The sequence below is a fragment of the Coregonus clupeaformis genome, chromosome 5 (assembly GCF_020615455.1).
Source record: "Coregonus clupeaformis isolate EN_2021a chromosome 5, ASM2061545v1, whole genome shotgun sequence".
NCBI classification, from domain to species: Eukaryota; Metazoa; Chordata; class Actinopteri; order Salmoniformes; family Salmonidae; genus Coregonus; species Coregonus clupeaformis.
Genome location: NC_059196.1, coordinates 10508531 through 10527986, shown reverse-complemented (window position 1 = coordinate 10527986; position 19456 = coordinate 10508531). Strand labels below are relative to the sequence as shown.

The window sequence follows — 19456 nt, the reverse complement described above, 5'->3', positions numbered from 1 at the left end:
GATGTGAGAGGTATGTGCTCAAATTAAAAACAATGCACAAATGTATGATACTCTACAGCATGACGAGGGCCAGACGGTATCCATAGCCAGAGGCTGCTTCCTCCTCTCTGAGCTGTGATACTAGATTAATAAGCATGATGGATCAGTCTGTCTGCCGCATCTTATGTGGAGCTGTGCATTATACTGTTTATTTCTATTAACCTTTATTTAACCAGGAAGTCCCCAGGGGTTAGGGAGAAACCTGGCAAGAAACAGTCTAGATCTAAAATTACAAACAGTGGGAGGACTGCCAGTGTGGTGGTTAGGACTCAAACTGTGCTGTTGGAATAGCTGAAACTGAAAAATACTAAGTGGAAGATAAATAAATAATCTATAGGATTTGTATAGTCTAGGTTTTTTAGAAGACACCTGACACTCAGCCCATGTTTGATTCATTTTATGAAAATAGTTTTGTTAACTCAACAGCTGAGTAAGAGTGTACCCTTGAGAACCAGTTCCTTTGAATCAGGAGTCTTTATCTTTAAAAAACCACAGAGTTCAATGAGTCATCAATGAGAGGGGCGTGAATCACAAAGTTTACAGGGAGAATGCAACCCAGGTGGCCCAGATACAATTCCCTTTGTATTGCAAAGTCTTTGTACTTGTGGTCCTCTGTAGCTCAGCTGGTAGAGCACGGCGCTTGTAACGCCAAGGTAGTGGGTTCGATCCCCAGGACCACCCATACACAAAAAAAATGTATGCACGCATGACTGTAAGTCGCTTTGGATAAAAGCGTCTGCTAAATGGCATATTATTATTATTATTATTATTACTTTGTTTATAATGTAGGCCTACTCATAGAGGCAGCAAGAAACTACGGCATATTCCTCAAGGTCATTTAGAAGTGTTCCCTATGGAACTACAACGAGAAGCACTACTACGGTGTCTCTACTACGGTGAGGATTAACATAATAAATAGAACATTTTGTTAATCCAAAACATGCTGCTTTTACATTATTTTGAAATAAGCAAGCTTTTTATCTCCAGAAGTGCTTAAAGTCACTAATTATTTTAATGCTGCACAGCATAGAAATTTGAAATTTGAAAGGCAATAAAGGCAGCATACAGTAGCCTATATGTAACTGACTAAACCAAAATAAAACGGACAAATTTAGCAACTGGCAACAATAAGTAATCATGTCAATAAATATCCAAAAACATGTAAATGGTATACAGACACATTTTAGGGAGTAAAATCCTTGGTGCATTTGACTGCAGTGCATAACTTCAGTTGTTGGCCCAAACAGTAGCCTACCCTGTGACCTAAGCATGATCAACCCTCCAGCAGGTCACCAACCGGTGAGACCACTGATGATGACGACATGAGAAGTCCATGAAGCAGTATCAACCAGTTCATAGCCTGCCCTACTGTTTCAAGACTTTGCTTCTCTGTTTACCAAACCTCTTAGTTTTAGTTTTGATTCGAGAACATTTGTCAAATATTTTGATCAAACATGAGACAATGATAGAAAAGTGTTTCAATTAAGCACTTCTATCTTTCAGCGATAGGCGCCTGTAAAGTTGAAGCAGTAGGGATGAATGAGGGGGATCTGAAGTTGTAATCTGAGGCACCTGGTCGTGGTTATTCAACATTAACTGTGGTATTCAGAACTTCACAAGTATGCACTGCCTTTCTAATGTAATTTCCTTCAAATTAAGCAAATAGGCCCCTATTTTCATCCCTGAGGAAACTGCAGACGTGATTAGTGTAACGTAAATGAACTGATCTGAAACTCCCTCTTTTCTCAGAAGCGGGGAAGTTGGTGGACTTGACCTTTTCTCGCCGGTACTGGCCCTATCGTCATTCTATTAGTTAGAGAGAAAGCAACCAAAACAAATTGTTATGCGCTGTCATATCTATGCTGCCTCCTGCATGAAAGGTCTATTCTAATATTTGACGTGTTATTTCCTGCGGCATCCAGTGGCATTTGGACTAATATATGATGACAACCAGACGCTTAACCCCCCTTTCCCACTGCACCGCATGCACACCCACCCACCACATAACTTTGAACAAGGCAGATAGATAACTTTGAATCAGGAGGATATTTTAACATCACACACAAACTCCATTCCAGAGATATTAGTAACTTACAACTGCCTAGCAGATAACTTGGGTCAGGTGGCAGACACAACTGACCTTAACATGTCACAATGACAGCTGATCAACATTGACACTGATGTGTACAAACAGGTCTGCATGGCCGTTCAACAACAAAAATGATTGTAATACAATAAAGGAGCACTTCTTTGAGATTTAAGTTTATATGATTGAATGAAAGATGATTGATTGAATGAATACAGTAAGACCACTAATTTTTACATTTACATTTTAGTCATTTAGCAGACGATCTTATCCAGAGCGACTTACAGTTAGTGAGTGCATACATTTTCATACTGGCCCCCCGTGGGAAACGAACTGGCGTTGCAAGCGCCATGCTCTACCAACTGAGCTACAGGGGACACTTATGAGGGCTTAAGTTAGTAAAATAATCTAGCTAGAATGCTAGCCAGAGTCACTCCATACTGTGATCACGCATTTTCAGTGACCTAGTTAGTTAACTTGAAGATTTTACCCATGAATCACCCAACACCAAAACATTGTGGTAGGCTGCTCAACACAAAACGTGTAGTTACCCAACACAAATGCCCTAAAGAAAACGCACAGCGTGTTTACATCAAACCTTTTATGAGCAATTCAGTCAAAACTAAATAAGCCCACATTAGCTCCTACTGCAGCACTTTTCAAAATTCAAAGCTCGTTCAAGCTAGCTGGCTTGGTTACATTCCCAAATGCTGCTGTGTTTCGTTTAACGAGACAATAGTGCCATTGTCTGGAACTTGTAGTTTTACCATTGTCGCTTGGCCTTTACAGGTGTGATTAACTCAGGTAGAAAACAACTACAAACCCGGAGTATGCAAAATACTATGCGCATGCGTACTGAAACACGGCGGACCAGGAAGGATCTGGCATATTTTAGTTAATAAAACATTATTTCGGAGACTGATATACCATGTTTTTAACTAGTTAACTGTATAATATACGTCTAGGTGAGACGTATATTCACTGCATGTTTAGATAGGTGCAAACAACGATTCAAAAAGACGCCGTAGTATGCAAGCTGTTGACCGCATAGCAGGCTTGTGAAGTTAGCTCGCGATGGCCAGTTGCAAGTAGTGAGTAATGCTAGCTAACGTTACCTCGCTAGCTAGTTGACTCTCCACTTTTCAATGTTGTTGAGGACTCTAACTATTACTAAAACTACTTTTGAAATACGACTTGGGAGTGTTTCTTACCTATCGACGTTCAACGAACTGATATACCTTTATAAATCCCCAATCCTAGGAGAAACATTCATTGACCAATAGTCGACAGCTTGTTCTATCCCCGCTCGCGACGTTGCCAGGAATGCTCTCTCGGAGTCGGATCACACAAGCCAGCGGAAACCACCGTGCTGCGCTAGCACACGATCTCACGCCGCACTGCGCCTGTGCGAGCATGCTTGTTGTAGTACGGATAGTAACATATGAATGGCAGTATTCTACAACCATACATTCATTGCATTGAACATAGATAGACGTGTTAGTGTGGTCATTGCAAAAATGCAATGAGTGCTGTTGCAATAATGTTTCGAAAAAACAACAGCGCTATTTAGAAATACACAGTTACATTTTTGGTAGCTACATTGTGCCTGTAAATTATTTTTAACCACGTTAATTTGACATTTTAGTCATTTAGCAGACGCTCTTATCCAGAGCGACTTACAGTTAGTGAATTCATACGTTTTTAAATAATGGTCTATTTTGGGTTGTGGTCATAGAATTGGAGCCTACTTATTAGAAAATAGCGCAACCCTGTGGTAGTCAATCGTAATCAAAGCATTTTTACACGTCAATACAAAAATGTGCATACGGTCTTTGCTAATTTTCTTTTGGACATTACTGAAAACATAAATCGCATCATCTGCGCCTTATATGCTGTCAGCCACTATGACGCAAATGTCTCGTTTTACTACTAAACTGCATTACATTATTGCTACGTAATCATAGTCGTGCCAGAAGAAATATATATATAAGGCCAGTTTTTCAAGGAAATAAAATAATGTTGTCTAAGTGAAAAAGGGATAAGGTGAAACATGACGTCAATGAGAAGGATAGTTCCAGAATGGAAATATTTTCTTCCGCAGCTGAAACAAACTATAAAGGTATGGCCTAACTCACTCTTGATTTGACATTGTGTGGTCCTCTGTAGCTCAGCTGGTAGAGCACGGCGCTTGTAACGCCAAGGTAGTGGATTCAATCCCCGGGACCACCCCATACACAAAACTGTATGCACGCATGACTGTAAGTCGCTTTGGATAAAAGCGTCTGCTAAATGGCATATTATATTATTAATTTATTATTATATTATTTTGACGTTTATCATATCTGAATAGTTCTGACGTCATAGGAATTATTTTACTCTTCCATAAGAAACAAATTGGAACTCCCATTGTTCTTCATCATCTTCATTCAAATCTAATTTATGATCATGAGCTCTTTATCATCATCATCATTATCATCCTCATTACAAGAACTCGACCATTTCCCATTCATATTTATAGGAAGTGAGTAGTCCTGATGAAGATGAGGTGGAGGAAGAGACAGCCCTGTATCTGGATGCCACTCCGGCCATGCAGTTCCGATACTCCTGTGCACAGAACTACTTACAGTGCCTCACCGCTAACTCAAGCCTCAGTGGCACTGTGGTGGTGGGCTTCCAATGGGGACACACCATGACCTCGCATCGGGTGAAAATGGGGTATTAAATGGGGATTTACAGATGTAAATTAAAAGATAATGTTATACTATACGATAATATTTTATTCATCCTGTTAGGCCAGGGCAATTACTTCTAGGGTGGTATGCCATTGCATGATGCTCAAATAGAATTAGCATAAACCTCAAAACTGCAAATCCATGAACCCTTACCTCCCTCTGTCAGATGGAGGTGTGGACAGAGAACCTGCGAGGGGACCTAAGGCACAACCTGAGCCTGCCCCTGGACAGCGGCTACCGGATGGAGCACCTGGTCTCTGTGCCCAGCCAGCGGGTCTTCGTTGGGGCCTGCGATGACCTCTCTCTGCGCGTGTTCTCTGACCCAACGCAGGGCATGGCGGTCCTGTACCGGGCCAATTGCCTGGGCTCTGTGCTCTGTATGCACTACTGCAAGGAGACTGAGGAGCTGCTGACTGGTAGCATGGGCATCATCACCTTCTGGGGCTTCTGGACTACTCTGCAGGTGGGTGGGATATTCAAACATCCTTGATAGGAAGCACTACAGCCTTTTTGTTTTTTAAGATGAAAAGCATTTTCTCTTCAACCTCTCTGACACATCCTGTTTTTTACTCAATTCCCGCACCTTGGTTGTACTGATAAGTAGCGACCATATTGTTTCCCCTGACATCTGACCTATTTGCAGACCCACCTGGGGATAGTCAAGGTGCTGGACTGGCATTGCACTTCCTTGAAGAGGGACACTATCATTAGTGGCCTGGTGACAGAAAGACAAGCGTCCACGCTTTACGCGCTCTGCAACCGCGGCATCAAGAGCTTTGACTTTGTGGGGAAGAAAGAGTACAGGGCTCTCAGGGGACACGGTCAGGGTACTCTGCGCTGTGTGTCGCCTGACTGGGTGCAGAGGTACCTCTATACAGGCGACATGATTGGATTTGTACAGGTATGAAGGGAAGAGAACAAAGAGGATACCCATACAATGATATACTGTATGTTCCTAAAGAGTAAACGTTCTGAAAGTTTTATTGTTAAATCAGCAAAGGCTGACATGACAAAAATAAACTGAGATGCTTGGATGGAAGTTGTTAATCTCCTCTCCCTTCAGGTGTGGAGCTGGGATACTAGGAGCCTGCTGCAGGAGTTCAAGGCCCACACCCGCTCCGTTTCCACGGTCCTCATGAGGCCCAGCACCCACACGCTGCTCACCTCCTCCCCGGACGGCTGGGTGAAGGAGTGGAGCTGCAGTGGGGACCTCCTCCTTAAGCTCTTCCTGGATGACCCTGGTGGGGTACGCAACCTGTGGCCGCTGGGCGAGCACAGCATCCTGTGCCACTCCCCTTCGTCATTCTCCGTCTGGAGGCTTCAGAACCTGTACAGGCTGTTTAATGACCCAGGTTGTGGGATGCAGCTCCTGAAGCGGGTCGAGAGCAGTCAGGGCCGGGCACAGCTCCTGGCTGTGTCGCAGGATAGTATCGCCAGACTGATCTCTCCCGCCAGTGGGGAGTTGCTTCTTCTCTCCTGGCCCTTCCTCCTCCTGGACCAGGCCCTGGGGTTTGCCTACAACCCTGGTCGGAAGGAGTTGTTTGTGGCCAGTGGTAGTCCAGAGGTCCTGGTGCTAGACATGGCTTTGTGCCCTTGCACAGCTAAACGGATCATCCGGACCTCCAGGGATCAGGACCTGGATGACAGTGTGATGTGCCTGGAGGCGGTGATGGTGAGTGGGGCGGAGTGGGCCGGGGTCAGCCCCCTACCCTGCCTGGTGTTCAGTGGCCACTGCAACGGGAAGCTCCAGCTGCTCTCCCCCCACCAACTGGGCTGCCCCGCCAGGAAGGCCCATGATGGGGCTATCTTACAGATGAGCAGCCTGGCCAGGCCCAGGCCCCAGCTCTGCTGCTACGGCTCAGACAAGCAGCTCAGCATATGGGAGGTAGAAATGGGAGAAGTCCATGTGGAGGTCGCACCTCTGGCCAGGGTGAGTTGCTCCTCTGGCCTGGTTCTCTCCCGACTCCTCTCTGGTAAGGTATTTGGTGTTTCCCCCAACTATAGTCTTCTCTTCTTCTCCTTGCCTAGCGGAGGGTGTTTGAGGATGGAGAGGAACCCCCCAACCTCCATCTCTTGCCTGGATTACTGCGCTGCTCTGGGGTTGGTGGTGGTGTCGGGACCTGGGGGCACTTTGGAAGTGTGGGAGACTCGGGGTGTGCAGTTGGTCGAGATACGCCTGGGTACACCGGTTAGTCAGTTGTGCTTCGCTAACACCCGCGGGGACCTTCTGGCCTGCTTTGGAGGCACCATCTGCATCATCTCCGGCCTGCGCTACCTGCCTGCCAGGCTGCTGCAGCAGGTACTGGACCTGGCCCCCGTGGATGACATCTTAGAGGATCCCATCCCGTTTCTACCTCGCTCCCAGAGCTGCTATGATATTTATTTGGTGCCACGGCTGTCCCTGAAGCCTGGACAGGCCACGCCAGAGCTGAATGAGACCCCAGCAGTACTTGATGTTGTGAGGCCAGAAAGCACAGGAAGTAAGAATGTACTGGACGTGCTGAACAGGGACAGGATGAAGAAGTCTCTGATGATTCAGGCACCAACTCCACCGATTGTAAAGGGAGATCAGCCAGGTGAGTGGATCAGCTTCACTTGTTATGATAAGCAAAGTGACAACACTTAAAGTATCAGGGTGTAATTACATGTTTTATAAAATAGTCAAGTTTACCTGTTATAAATGATAGTTAAAGCAATCATTTCCCCTCTCACAGGTTCCTGGTCTTGTGCTCTCCCATTGGTTAAAACTTTGGAGGAAGAAGTGAATCTGGAGGACGAGCCAATGGAAGGGTCAGGAGACTGGGAAAAGTCTCAAACACCATTCGAGCCTCTCACCCCAGACACACTTCTTCTGGACTGGCCCGTGGCTCCAGACGGCTTCCTCCCCAACTCAGTGCTGCGTAACTGGAAGCTGAAGCAGGAGCCACCCAAGGCAGTGTTGCCAAAGGAGGCCAAAGCCCTTTGCAGAACATTGTCACAGTCAGAGGAGGAACCAGAGCACTCACCAGTAGTCACCGTCATCCTCGCTAAGGCCAAAGAAGCAAGACTCAAAAAACCAATCCCCGTGCCTAAGCTGCTTGACACCCCAACCGAGTATGAATCCCCACCCAAAGAAGAGGAAGATGATACTGGTGATGGAAATGAGCTTCTGAAGCATATCTCCGAGAGCCTATGGCTGGTCTCCAAACCTGATGTGGATTTGGTGGAGGTCATGAAATCCCTGATGTTGACCATGGAGGGTATGGACAATGATGTCTATGAGAACTGCACAGAGGCCCTGCTCAGCATGTTCCAGACCTATGACATCCCTCCAGAGATCAGAAAGAACCTCACCTTCTCCCTCCTGAAACATATCGAGAAGGGGAACCCCCACTGGAAACGCCTGGGGGCCATGAAGAACCTGGATCAGCTAGATCACTTCCAGGACAAATACCTGTACTTGCTGGCGGAGGTTCTCCTAGACCCAGCAATGGACCTGCGGAAGATGGCCAAGAACATCCTGAGCCGGGTCTACGGCATTGAAAACAAGACCAGCCTGCTGAATAGATTGCAGGCCAATGAAGACGTACCCAAGGAGTGAGTAGTGCTCAAATCAAAGGAACTGAGGGTGATTGATATTTCCATACAAATGTGTCACAAATCAACCACTTTTATTAGCAGGTCTTATTAATGTATTTATTATTTGTTTATTTATTTCCCCTCCCAACCCCTTCTCACAACCACAGGCTCCATAAACAGCTGGATAGAAAACTGTCTGATGATCTCGAGCACAAAGGATCTACAGTTGCTCCCACCAAACCCATCGGCAGAAGGCTGTCCAGGCCAAATGTACACAGGGACTCCGGTACGGTTTGCTTTGTTTCCCAGAGTAGTATCATTTTGAAACTAAACATTTGGGTTATACTCTGTTTCAATTTATTTCAATACAGGAAATGTATTCGACATGCAATTTGAATTAACCCCCCCCCCACCCACCTTTTCTCCTCTCTCTTCTCAGGGCCCTTCTTGGAGTGCACAGCAAAGGACAACGGCACTCCAAGCCCCGAGCAAGGTACAATTTGTGGATCTATAAAGCCCAATATGACTGTCATAACTAGTGCATTTGTTTAATTGCATATATTATTGTCAACACGTTACTTCCAGTGCACAATGGCAATGTTCATCATTTTACATGATGGCTTAGTACAGTTAAAAATATATAATTTATATATATACACTACCCGTCAAAAGTTTTGGAACACCTACTCATTCAAGGGTTTTTCTTTATTTTTACTATTTTCTACATTGTCGAATAATAGTGAAGACATCAAAACTATGAAATAACACATATGGAATCATGTAGTAACCAAAAAAGTGTTAAACAAATCAAAATATATTTTATATTTGAGATTCTTCAAATAGCCACCCTTTGCCTTGATGACAGCTTTGCACACTCTAGGCATTCTCTCAACCAGCTTCAACTGGAATGCTTTTCCAACAGTCTTGAAGGATTGTGGAGGCCAGGTCATCTGAGGCAGCACTCCATCACTCTCCTTCTTGGTAAAATAGCCCTTACACAGGCTCATTGTCCTGTTGAAAAACAAATGATAGCCCACTAAGCCCAAACCAGATGGGATGGCGTATCGCTGCAGAATGCCTTGAATTCTAAATAAATCACAGACAGTATCACCAGCAAAGCACCCCCACACCATAACATCTCCTCCTCCATGCTTTACAGTGGGAAATACACATGCGTCTTACAAAGACATGGCGGTTGGAACCAAAAATCTCCAATCTAATGTCCATTGCTCGTGTTTCTTGGCCCAAGCAAGTTTCTTATTATTATTGGTGTCCTTTAGTAGTGGTTTCTTTTCAGCAATTTGACCATGAAGGCCTGATTCACAGAGTCTCCTCTGAACAGTTGATGTTGACATGTGTCTGTTACTTGAACTCTGTGAAGCATTTATTTGGGCTGCAATTTCGGAGGCTGGTAACTCTAATGAACTTATCCTCTGCAGCAGAGGTAACTCTGGGTCTTCCATTCCAGTGGGGGTCCTTATGAGAGCTAGTTTCATCATAGCGCTTGATGGTTTTTGCAACTGCACTTGAAGAAACTTTCAAAGTTCTTGAAATGTTCCGTATTGACTGACCTTCATGTCTTAATGTAATGGACTGTCGTTTCTCTTTGCTTATTTGAGCTGTTCTTGCCATAATATGGACTTGGTCTTTTACCAAATAGTGGTATCTTCTGTACACCCCCACTACCTTGTCACAACACAACTGATTGGCTCAAACGCATTAAGAAGGAAAGTAATTCCACAAATTAACTTTTAAGAAGGCACACCTGTTAATTGAAATGCATTCCAGGTGACTACCTCATGAAGCTGGTTGAGAGAATGCCAAGCGTGTTCAAAGCTATCATCAAGGCAAAGGGTGGCTCGTTGAAGTATCTCAAATATAATATATTTGTTTAACACTTTTTTTGTTACTACATGATTCCATGTGTTATTTCATAGTTTTGATGTCTTCACTATTATTCTACAATGTAGAAAATAGTAAAACTAAAGAAAAACCCTTGAATGAGTAGGTGTTCTAAAACATTTGACCGGTAGTGTATATATATTTATTAGGGATCCCCGTTAGCTGCTCTTACTGGTGTCCAAATACATTAAGGCACTTGCATTACACTTAAGGCACGTACATTACAAACATACAATATTATTTTCAAACTAGTTCCTCAATATGCTACGAAAGCGAATACATCATTTGTTGACATTATGTGATCATTGGATTCACTTGATATAGCGTTGATGCCAGTCTGTTTTGGGTCTTTTTGCTATGTATATATATTATTAGCGAATGAGCAGTCCCTTTCAAAGTAGTGACTGACTGGTTCCCAAGTGTCATTGGTCCTTCTCTTCTTGTACCCAGGGCGCTTAGCTACCACTCTCATCGCTCAGTACCCAATCAGGCCTCTGTTCTCCAGGGCAGTACTGCTGGTGCTAACTAAACAGGCAGCGTCTGCCGATGGAAAACTTCTGATTTTAATCAGGGGGAGGCAAATGCTGATTTTCTGCCCTAATTAGTAATCGTCATGTTTCATGGAGAGAAACCCTGGAATTCTTTGGATATGGTGGTTGATGGGTGATGGTGTGGCAAGACACGATTCATCAAATAATTGTTTATTTTTGTATATTTATTTAATATATTATTTTGAGCTTAATCATTATCAGTCTCTCCCCTATTTCTCCCTTCCCTTTCACTCTCCTCTCTTTTTTTCTATTTCACTGTCTATTTCTGTCTCTCAATCTCTGTAAACAGATCACATGTGGACTCCTGACCTCCCTCTTATGAGCTCCCTTGGGTGTACCCATGAATCTTCTACCCTGAAAGAGGAATCTGGCCTCAGCCCACCAGGGGACGACTTCAAGCGCCACTACCGCTCACCAAAGAAATTCAGCAAATTCTCTCTGTCCACAGCCAAGTGGGACAGCATTGTGGAGATCCCTGAGGAAGTACAGGTACAGGTATATGACCCCACCCTCATAGAACTTTATAAGAAATCCAAGCTCCGAAAGCAGTTGTGCAGCCAGCTCCCCACCACCAAGGCCCCCAGTGATTCTGGTGTGAGCTCCATGGGGGTGAGCAAGGAAGCTAGTCTGGTGCAGCTTCCAGACAGCCCACAACACTTCAGGCTGAAGCCCGTCAAGGGTAAGGGGGACCCCAACTGGAGGGAGAGCCTGTACAAGCTTGTATCCCAATATGGCTTCCGCTCCCCAAGGGCCAGACTGACTACTCTTGGCCCTCTGGATGTCCCGGGAGCTGCCCAGCGCTACCCCTGCACCCTGTCCCCTCTTCAGACCAGGAAGGCCAGCCAGGTGTCCCTGGGCCAGAGGGTGGTGCAGAAGATCCAGTTGAGGGAGTCGTCGTTTGAGAGGCCCCCCTCCCAGTTCCACCATGGGCTGCCCCTGCCCTGGCAGCTCAACAGCCACACCATGGACCCTTCTGGAGAGAGCATGTATGGGAGGCTGGAGGTGGACTGGGTGAGGGAGCCAATGGCGCCCCAGAGAGGGAAGGTGCAGAAAGTGAAGCTGCCCCCGATAATGTCTAGATGTCATCCATCCTAATCACCAGGGGGCAGTGTGGGGCTAAGGTTCCATGTAGGCAGTGTTGTGTTGTATTGTCTCCAGATATCTACTTGATAAACATCCCCCAAATTGTGATGGAATTGTAATGCATTAAGCTTGTTGTAAGTTGCAATAAAATGTAGCTGTATACTTTCCTGGAGAGTATGTTGTGTGATAATTGGAGACACACACATGCATGCTGTCTCACACAAACACATGCACACATCACACACGCAGGCTACACAGTTTTATACACACACCATGAAAAAACTATTTCAATCAACTGATCCACAAAGCAGCCTAATGACCTAGGCTACTTGACAATTACCAGTATAGGCTGTTATTGTACAGTTAAGCAATGCCTTGACTTTAAAGGCTACCCATAAAAATAAAAGTCTAACAGATACACTATTTTAAAACCCTGATTTGTTATAATCAAATTTAAGCAAAAGTTAATTTGGTCATCCAAGCTATGTCCAAATTATGAGATATTAAGGCATATGTGGATGTAGGCCACTCAAGAAACTACACTACCCAGAATACAACGGCATATTCCACCCCCAGTCCAGCCGGTGTATTTGGATACAAAGTCAGCCTAGAGACTGACAGCTCCGTCTAGAAATTGTACGTCTTTTGGAGAAAAAAAGCTATTTGATTGTGAAGGACAACTGGCCAACCGACTGACCCAGATGAGTAAGGACTCCAAGACTATTCATTTTGTGGAATTGGATTATGGAATCTGATGGTGGATATTTGGATGTGATCACACGCCCATGCGACAGTGTCAATGGATGTTGTGATGCACAGTTGCCAGGCTTTTTTTTTCCGTAAATGTTTGAATATTTAATATTTGGTTTATTTGAACCAGAAGACAAGACGCCATATACACATGAAGATTGGATTCTAATGACATTTTGCGCTAAAATGGAGGATTAGGCTTTTATTAGGCCTGTTACATTATTATTATTATTATTATTATTATTATTATTATTATTATTGGTATTGTTAATGCCTCGAGGATGGTGCAATGGTCCATCATAGCCAAAGAAAACACGTTACCGTAGAGGATTAATCGCCTTATTTGTATCACGTCAACTCGGATCAGAGATACACAAATATTTGCAACTGGAATTACATCGTAATGCCTTCACAAAACCCATCATTTATTATTGTTGTAGGCTATTTCGTTCTCTAGCCTAGCGTGTGAAGGTGTCGAAAAGCACTGAAATATATTCCTTAGAGCCAGCAGGTGCGGGATCTTTGATCACAAATAACTGAAATGTGCAACATTGTATCCATATAAGTAGACACGGCTATTGCTTATGATTACAAATGTATCAGATGATTTGAATGAGCATCGTCTTATAGCATACAAAATGAACGTTTGATAATAATGGCTAAAACAGACCGTTCTGTACCAATGGTGTCTATGTCTCTGTCGCGAGGACTCGCGCGTTCGTGTATGCTCACTGTATCGCGTTTATTGAAACATTACAGTTCGCAGAACATAGGCCGGACAATATAACAAGACAAACGATCAATCATTGATGTGCGCTGACTACAAAGATGCTAAATGTACAGTCACTCAATTGTCTTTGCCTGACTGCTGTCCGCCGTAATTCCCCATCTAAAAATGGACGAGTAGGCTATTTAAGGACATTAAACTGGCTTATACGTTTATCGATGTAGGCCTACATGATTTAGAAGAGGCAGCAGCAAAGTAGGGAAATATTTAAATCTATATTTCAACAAAGTACGAGGTCAAGACAAATTGCTGTATTTCATCGCTGTCAAAAAGCCAATGACCCTGTAAAAACGAGATGTCAGACAAGCGATATTCTTCTGCGCTGTGCTTGGTTGGAAATAGCAACGATCCTTGCGTAGAGGATGTTAAACTATACAGATTAAACTATTTAGAATCAGAATGTTTTGTTACACGTGGTGCAATTGATCTATAACTAGCCTATTTAGATGTGTAAAAATTCAAGGAACTAAAAATGGTAAGATACCATAATAAACTCAACTTTTGTGGTCCACTCAGACCATCAAGCTCTTGCTGAATCTTGAGAGGGAGACAGTAAATAAAATCAGTAGTCTAATATAAAATAGCAATAGATGCTTTGAGGATCATAAGCCCCCCACAGAGATACCGTAGTTGTAAAAGCAGTGTGGGATGTTACAGAGACCCGTGTTCAGAACCTGACCATGTTGTCCTGAGCAGCACAAAGCAATCCCATCCAGAAGGACCTAATCTCACAGTACTAAAGAGGGAACACATGGTCTACTTTGGGATTTTCCTAGGCCAGCCTTGACTCTCTGGTAGCTTTCTAGAACATACATTGGAGAATAATCAGTAGCCTCTCTCAGGGATAGCCATGGGTCTGCCCTGAGTGCTTTTTCCCTTTAGAAACACACCCAAGAGTGAACCTGTTGTAGGAATACATGTTAAATACACACTGCATTATACATGGTAATACAGACTGCTACACACACATGATTGGTGACAGGAACTGGAACTACCCCAGTAGAAGGGGACAGTGATGGGACAGTGGAGCTTTGGCCTGCCTGTCTGTCTCTCCTCTGGTTAAGGAGGCCTGGATTCGGCTGATGGGCCCTGCATGGATTTTGTGCGTGAGTTGACAGAGGGCAGGCCCACACCGCTGACCAGCAGCCGAGTAGCCATGGACCCGTATGCCAGAGCAAGCAGCACAGCAGCCCCCCTGCCCTGCACCAGCTGTGGGGGCTGCTGCGACCCTCCTCCCCCTGGCCTCGTGCTCGCTGGTCCCCTTGGCCCCCCTTATGGCCCCCCTCTCTCCTCCATGCCCCCACACATGACCCCCGCTCCCCCGGTGTGTTCTGCTACAGCTGTCCAGGCTGAGAATGGCAGCAGCTGGAACTCCTCCTCTGGTTCTCCAGACTCCCACCCCGGCGGCTCTACCACCTCCAACCCCTACTGGATGGCTGTGTTTGACTACGAGGCCACGGCAGACGAGGAGCTGACTCTGCGGCGCGGGGACCTCCTTGAGGTCCTCTCCAAGGACTCCAAAGTGTCCGGGGACGAGGGCTGGTGGACGGGCAAGATCCAGGACCAGGTGGGCATCTTCCCATGCAACTACGTTACTCGGAGGGACGCCGGCAGCTACCCGCAGCTAACCCCAGGAGGGCTGGTGGCGGGTGGGGTGCCTGAGGGGTGCCCCCTGGAGATCGACTTCACGGAGCTGGTGCTGGAGGAGGTGATCGGGGCGGGGGGGTTTGGGAAGGTGTATAGGGGGATGTGGAAAGGGGAGGAGGTGGCAGTTAAAGCTGCCAGGCAGGACCCTGACGAGGACATTAGCGCCACAGCTGAAAGCGTACGACAAGAGGCCAGGCTTTTCTGGATGCTCAGACACCCCAACATCATCAACCTGATAGGGGTGTGCCTGCGAGAACCCAACCTCTGCCTAGTGATGGAGTATGCCCGCGGGGGGGCCCTGAACAGAGCCCTAGCTGGGAAGAAGGTGCCCCCCAGGGTGCTGGTGAACTGGGCCGTGCAGATCGCCACAGGGATGGACTACCTGCACAATCAGACCTTTGTACCGGTTATACACAGAGACCTCAAGTCTAGCAACAGTGAGTATACCAACACTTGCCTCCCACTCCACTCATACCACAGTCTGTGTACTGCCATCTCAAATATATAATTTCTGACACATTCGCTCCAAATGAGTCCTTTCCTATTTCATGTTAAATATAAAACATTTGGGGGCAAATCACACTCAGAATGGGAATATGTTCATTCTTTCCTTTGATTTGTTTGCATGTTCAATCAGCCATGCATACAGTGAGGGAAAAAAGTATTTGATCCCCTGCTGATTTTGTACGTTTGCCCACTGGCAAAGAAATGATCAGTCTATCATTTTAATGGTAGGTTTATTTGAACAGTGAGAGACAGAATAACAACAAAAAAATCCAGAAAAACGCATATAAAAAATGTTATAAATTGATTTGCATTTTAATGAGGGAAAGAAGTATTTGACCCCTCTGCAAAACATGACTTAGTACTTGGTGGCAAAACCCTTGTTGGCAATCACAGAGGTCAGACGTTTCTTGTAGTTGGCCACCAGGTTTGCACACATCTCAGGAGGGATTTTGTCCCACTCCTCTTTGCAGATCTTATCCAAGTCATTAAGGTTTCAAGGCTGACGTTTGGCAACTCGAACCTTCAGCTCCCTCCACAGATTTTCTATGGGATTAAGGTCTGGAGACTGACCTTAATGTGCTTCTTCTTGAGCCACTCCTTTGTTGCCTTGGCCGTGTGTTTTGGGTCATTGTCATGCTGGAATACCCATCCACGACCCATTTTCAATGCCCTGGCTGAGGGAAGGAGGTTCTCACCCAAGATTTGCCGGTACATGGCCCCGTCCATCGTCCCTTTGATGCGGTGAAGTTGTCCTGTCCCCTTAGCAGAAAAACACCCCCAAAGCATAATGTTTCCACCTCCATGTTTGACGGTTGGGATGGTGTTCTTGGGGTCACAGGCAGCATTCCTCTTTCTCCAAACACGGTGAGTTGAGTTGATGCCAAAGAGCTCCATTTTGGTCTCATCTGACCACATCACTTTCATCCAGTTCTCCTCTGAATCAATCAGATGTTCATTGGCAAACTTCAGACGGGCATGTATATGTGCTTTCTTGAGCAGGGGGACCTTGCGGGCGCTGCAGGATTTCAGTCCTTCACGGCATAGTGTGTTACCAATTGTTTTCTTGGTGACTATGGTCCCAGCTGCCTTGAGATCATTGACAAGATCCTCCCGTGTAGTTCTGGGCTGATTCCTCACCGTTCTCATGATCATTGCAACTCCACGAGGTGAGAACTTGCATGGAGCCCCAGGCCAAGGGAGATTGACAGTTATTTTGTGTTTTTTCTATTTGCGAATAATTGCACCAACTGTTGTCACCTTCTCACCAAGCTGCTTGGCGATGGTCTTGTAGCCCATTCCAGCCTTGTGTAGGTCTACAATCTTGTCCCTGACATCCTTGGAGAGCTCTTTGGTCTTGGCCATGGTGGAGAGTTTGGAGTCTGATTAATTGATTGCTTCTGTGGACAGGTGTCTTTTATACAGGTAACAAGCTGAGATTAGGAGCACTCCCTTTAAGAGTGTGCTGCTAATCTCAGCTCGTTACCTGTATAAAAGTCACCTGGGAGCCAGAAATCTTTCTGATTGAGTGGGGGTCAAATACTTATTTCCCTCATTAAAATCCAAATCAATTTATAACATTTTTGACATGCGTTTTTCTGGATTTGTTTGTTGTTATTCTGTCTCTCACTGTTCAAATAAACCTACCATTAAAATGATAGACTGATAATTTATTTGTCAGTGGGCAAACGTACAAAATCAGCAGGGGATCAAATACTTTTTTCCCTCACTGTACACACTTGATTGCCACATAGGCCGTAGACGGACTGTATTCATGCCTATTTTAGTCCCAGTCTACAGTTAACGGCAGTATAGTATATGAAATCAATTGAACAGAGGATGGATGAGTGGACACTTACAGAATGTACAGTACTGTTAAGCCTTGTGTTGATGGGTTCATTTAAGTGTTGTGTGGATGGAATGAAATAGAGAGGTTTTCTCTTTGACACACAGACAGTTGAGTTGAGCATGACAGGGTAAGATCAGCCCTGGAGAGCTGGCTCTCTCTGCCATGTTTCCCCTGTCATTTCTCCCCTCCTCCTCCGATCCTCTCCTCTCATCCTCCTCTTTCTACCACCCCTCCTCAAGGAGAGCAGTTCTGCTCTGCAACTCGCCAAGCTATTTTTGGTCCTTTGTGCTACTTGCTGTTTAACGACGCAGTTGCGGGTACAGGATGCTGAGTACAGGGCTTTTTGAAGGAGAGAGACAGAGCGATCTGGAGTATCTGTAGCTTAAAGACACCCTGCTCACAGATCTTACAAAATGTTCCCAATTTCTCCCTGTTTTGTGAAGCTGTGATGTAGAAAGAGCCTCCATATAAAAAGCTGCCCCTCCCTCGGTAACTGTAACGATAGGGATCAGATGGTTATTGGACGGTGAAGCCTTAACAACAACGCAGAGCTGCCCTCACGACACTGGGCTGTGTTGAGTCATCGAGCTGTCAGCCTCTCTGCGCATATGTCAATTCCTTCACTTAGAATTCTTCCGTGTGAAAAGATGATTTCAAAGGAGTGTCTCAGCCTGTCAAGCCGTCTCCTTTCTCTGTGGATGACGCGTCCCATTGAAAAGAATAAAGTATTCAAGTATGTGATCAGACGATGACTTAAAGATGAATGTTTACAGTACCCCGGTGAAGCCCGGAGGGAGGGAGAAAGAGATGACGAGAGAGGAGAAAGGAAAGGAAGAGAGAGAAGGAAGCAAAAGAGATGGTGAGAGAGGAACGGTTACAAAGATAAAGGAGGAAAGAGAGGGACAGAGAGGGAGAAGAAAGAGATAAATAAAAGGTGAGAGAGATTGGGGAGGTAGAAGGAGAGGGATAGAGAGAGAGAGGGGGATAAACAGTGGTTCGTCTTAGTTTAGGGTTACACCTCAGCTCATTGTTCAGGTGTACAGGTCTCAGATATCCTCTTCAAACCGCCGCCCGTTTGGCATCACTGCGGTTACGGAGAAGCTTCAGGCCTCACAGCTTCTTCTCTGTTTCTTCCCCACCACCCTGGCTGGCCTGCCAACCTCTCCTCTACAGACTGTATTTGTAGTGTGTGTGTGTGTATGTGTTTATGTGTGTTTCTGCCTTTCTCTCTGCGTTGTTGTTTGCCAGGCTGAGGCTAGAGTAGTGAGTCTGACTGTGTAACCGGGATAATCTGATTACGGTGACCTCCTTAGAGTGATGTGACAGCGGTGTTTGTGGGTTGGCAGGTCACTGTCCCGTGGTCCCTTTAGCCGTACCTGTCACACGGATCCAGAATCAGCCCACTCTCTCAGTGGTGCCCAATTCTTCTTGGGCCATATTATTCAAATAAATATGAATATAATTGTTATAACAGTTTTATAAGAACATATAGTAGGCTGACTCAGAGAAGCCCTAAGAATATGGTCATGTGAACAATCACATCATTAACAACACATTTCTCAAAAACATGGCCCTAGTTGATAGCCATCCAATTAAAAACCTTATTGATCAGGTGATTTGATCAAGTTGAAATCCAACCTGCCCTAGATAATGGGTCTTCAGAAAGAGGTCTTGGAAACTCTACCCCGTGATGGCTAACCCTGTCTGCAGCCACTGCATTGAGTTGTACAGTATATGGGCATGACTCAGCATCAAGTAACAAAATACTTTACCACTGATCACCTGGCTACTGTAACACACATAGAAAGATAATCTATAGAACAGACCTCCCCATTCAAGTCACTTGTGGTAAAATGGGTGGACTTGCAGCGAGTGTACCCATGAGTTTACCAGTCAAATTGCCAGGGTTAGAGGTTCCAAGCCCTTTCTATAGATGATATTTCTATGGACACACACCAGTCAGATAGA

At 45.2% G+C, this 19456-nt stretch overlaps 3 protein-coding genes across 3 annotated transcripts in view; 2 read left to right on the top strand and 1 right to left on the bottom strand.

Moving 5' to 3' along the window:
• Positions 1–3438, bottom strand: part of LOC121560503 (signal-induced proliferation-associated 1-like protein 3) — a 101667-nt gene extending 98229 nt beyond the window's left edge. The window contains exon 1 of the mRNA XM_041873457.2: positions 3337–3438. The gene's annotated coding sequence lies outside the window, so the exon portion shown is untranslated. The remainder of the gene's footprint in view (positions 1–3336) is intronic.
• Positions 3439–4174: 736 nt separating this feature from the next.
• Positions 4175–12042, top strand: LOC121567060 (WD repeat-containing protein 87-like). Its single transcript, XM_041877002.2, has 9 exons — positions 4175–4244; positions 4644–4829; positions 5024–5320; positions 5501–5758; positions 5921–7433; positions 7572–8433; positions 8583–8701; positions 8855–8908; positions 11158–12042. Exons 1-9 carry the CDS (start codon positions 4176–4178, stop codon positions 11961–11963), a joined length of 4164 nt encoding a protein of 1387 aa, XP_041732936.2. The 5' UTR covers position 4175; the 3' UTR covers positions 11964–12042.
• A 501-nt stretch (positions 12043–12543) lies between these two features.
• The window catches only part of LOC121560514 (mitogen-activated protein kinase kinase kinase 10-like), a 41177-nt gene continuing 34264 nt past the window's right edge, over positions 12544–19456 (top strand). Inside the window, exon 1 of the mRNA XM_041873467.2 lies at positions 12544–15572. Within this exon, the coding sequence (XP_041729401.2) occupies positions 14582–15572 (991 nt within the window). The 5' untranslated portion in view covers positions 12544–14581. The remainder of the gene's footprint in view (positions 15573–19456) is intronic.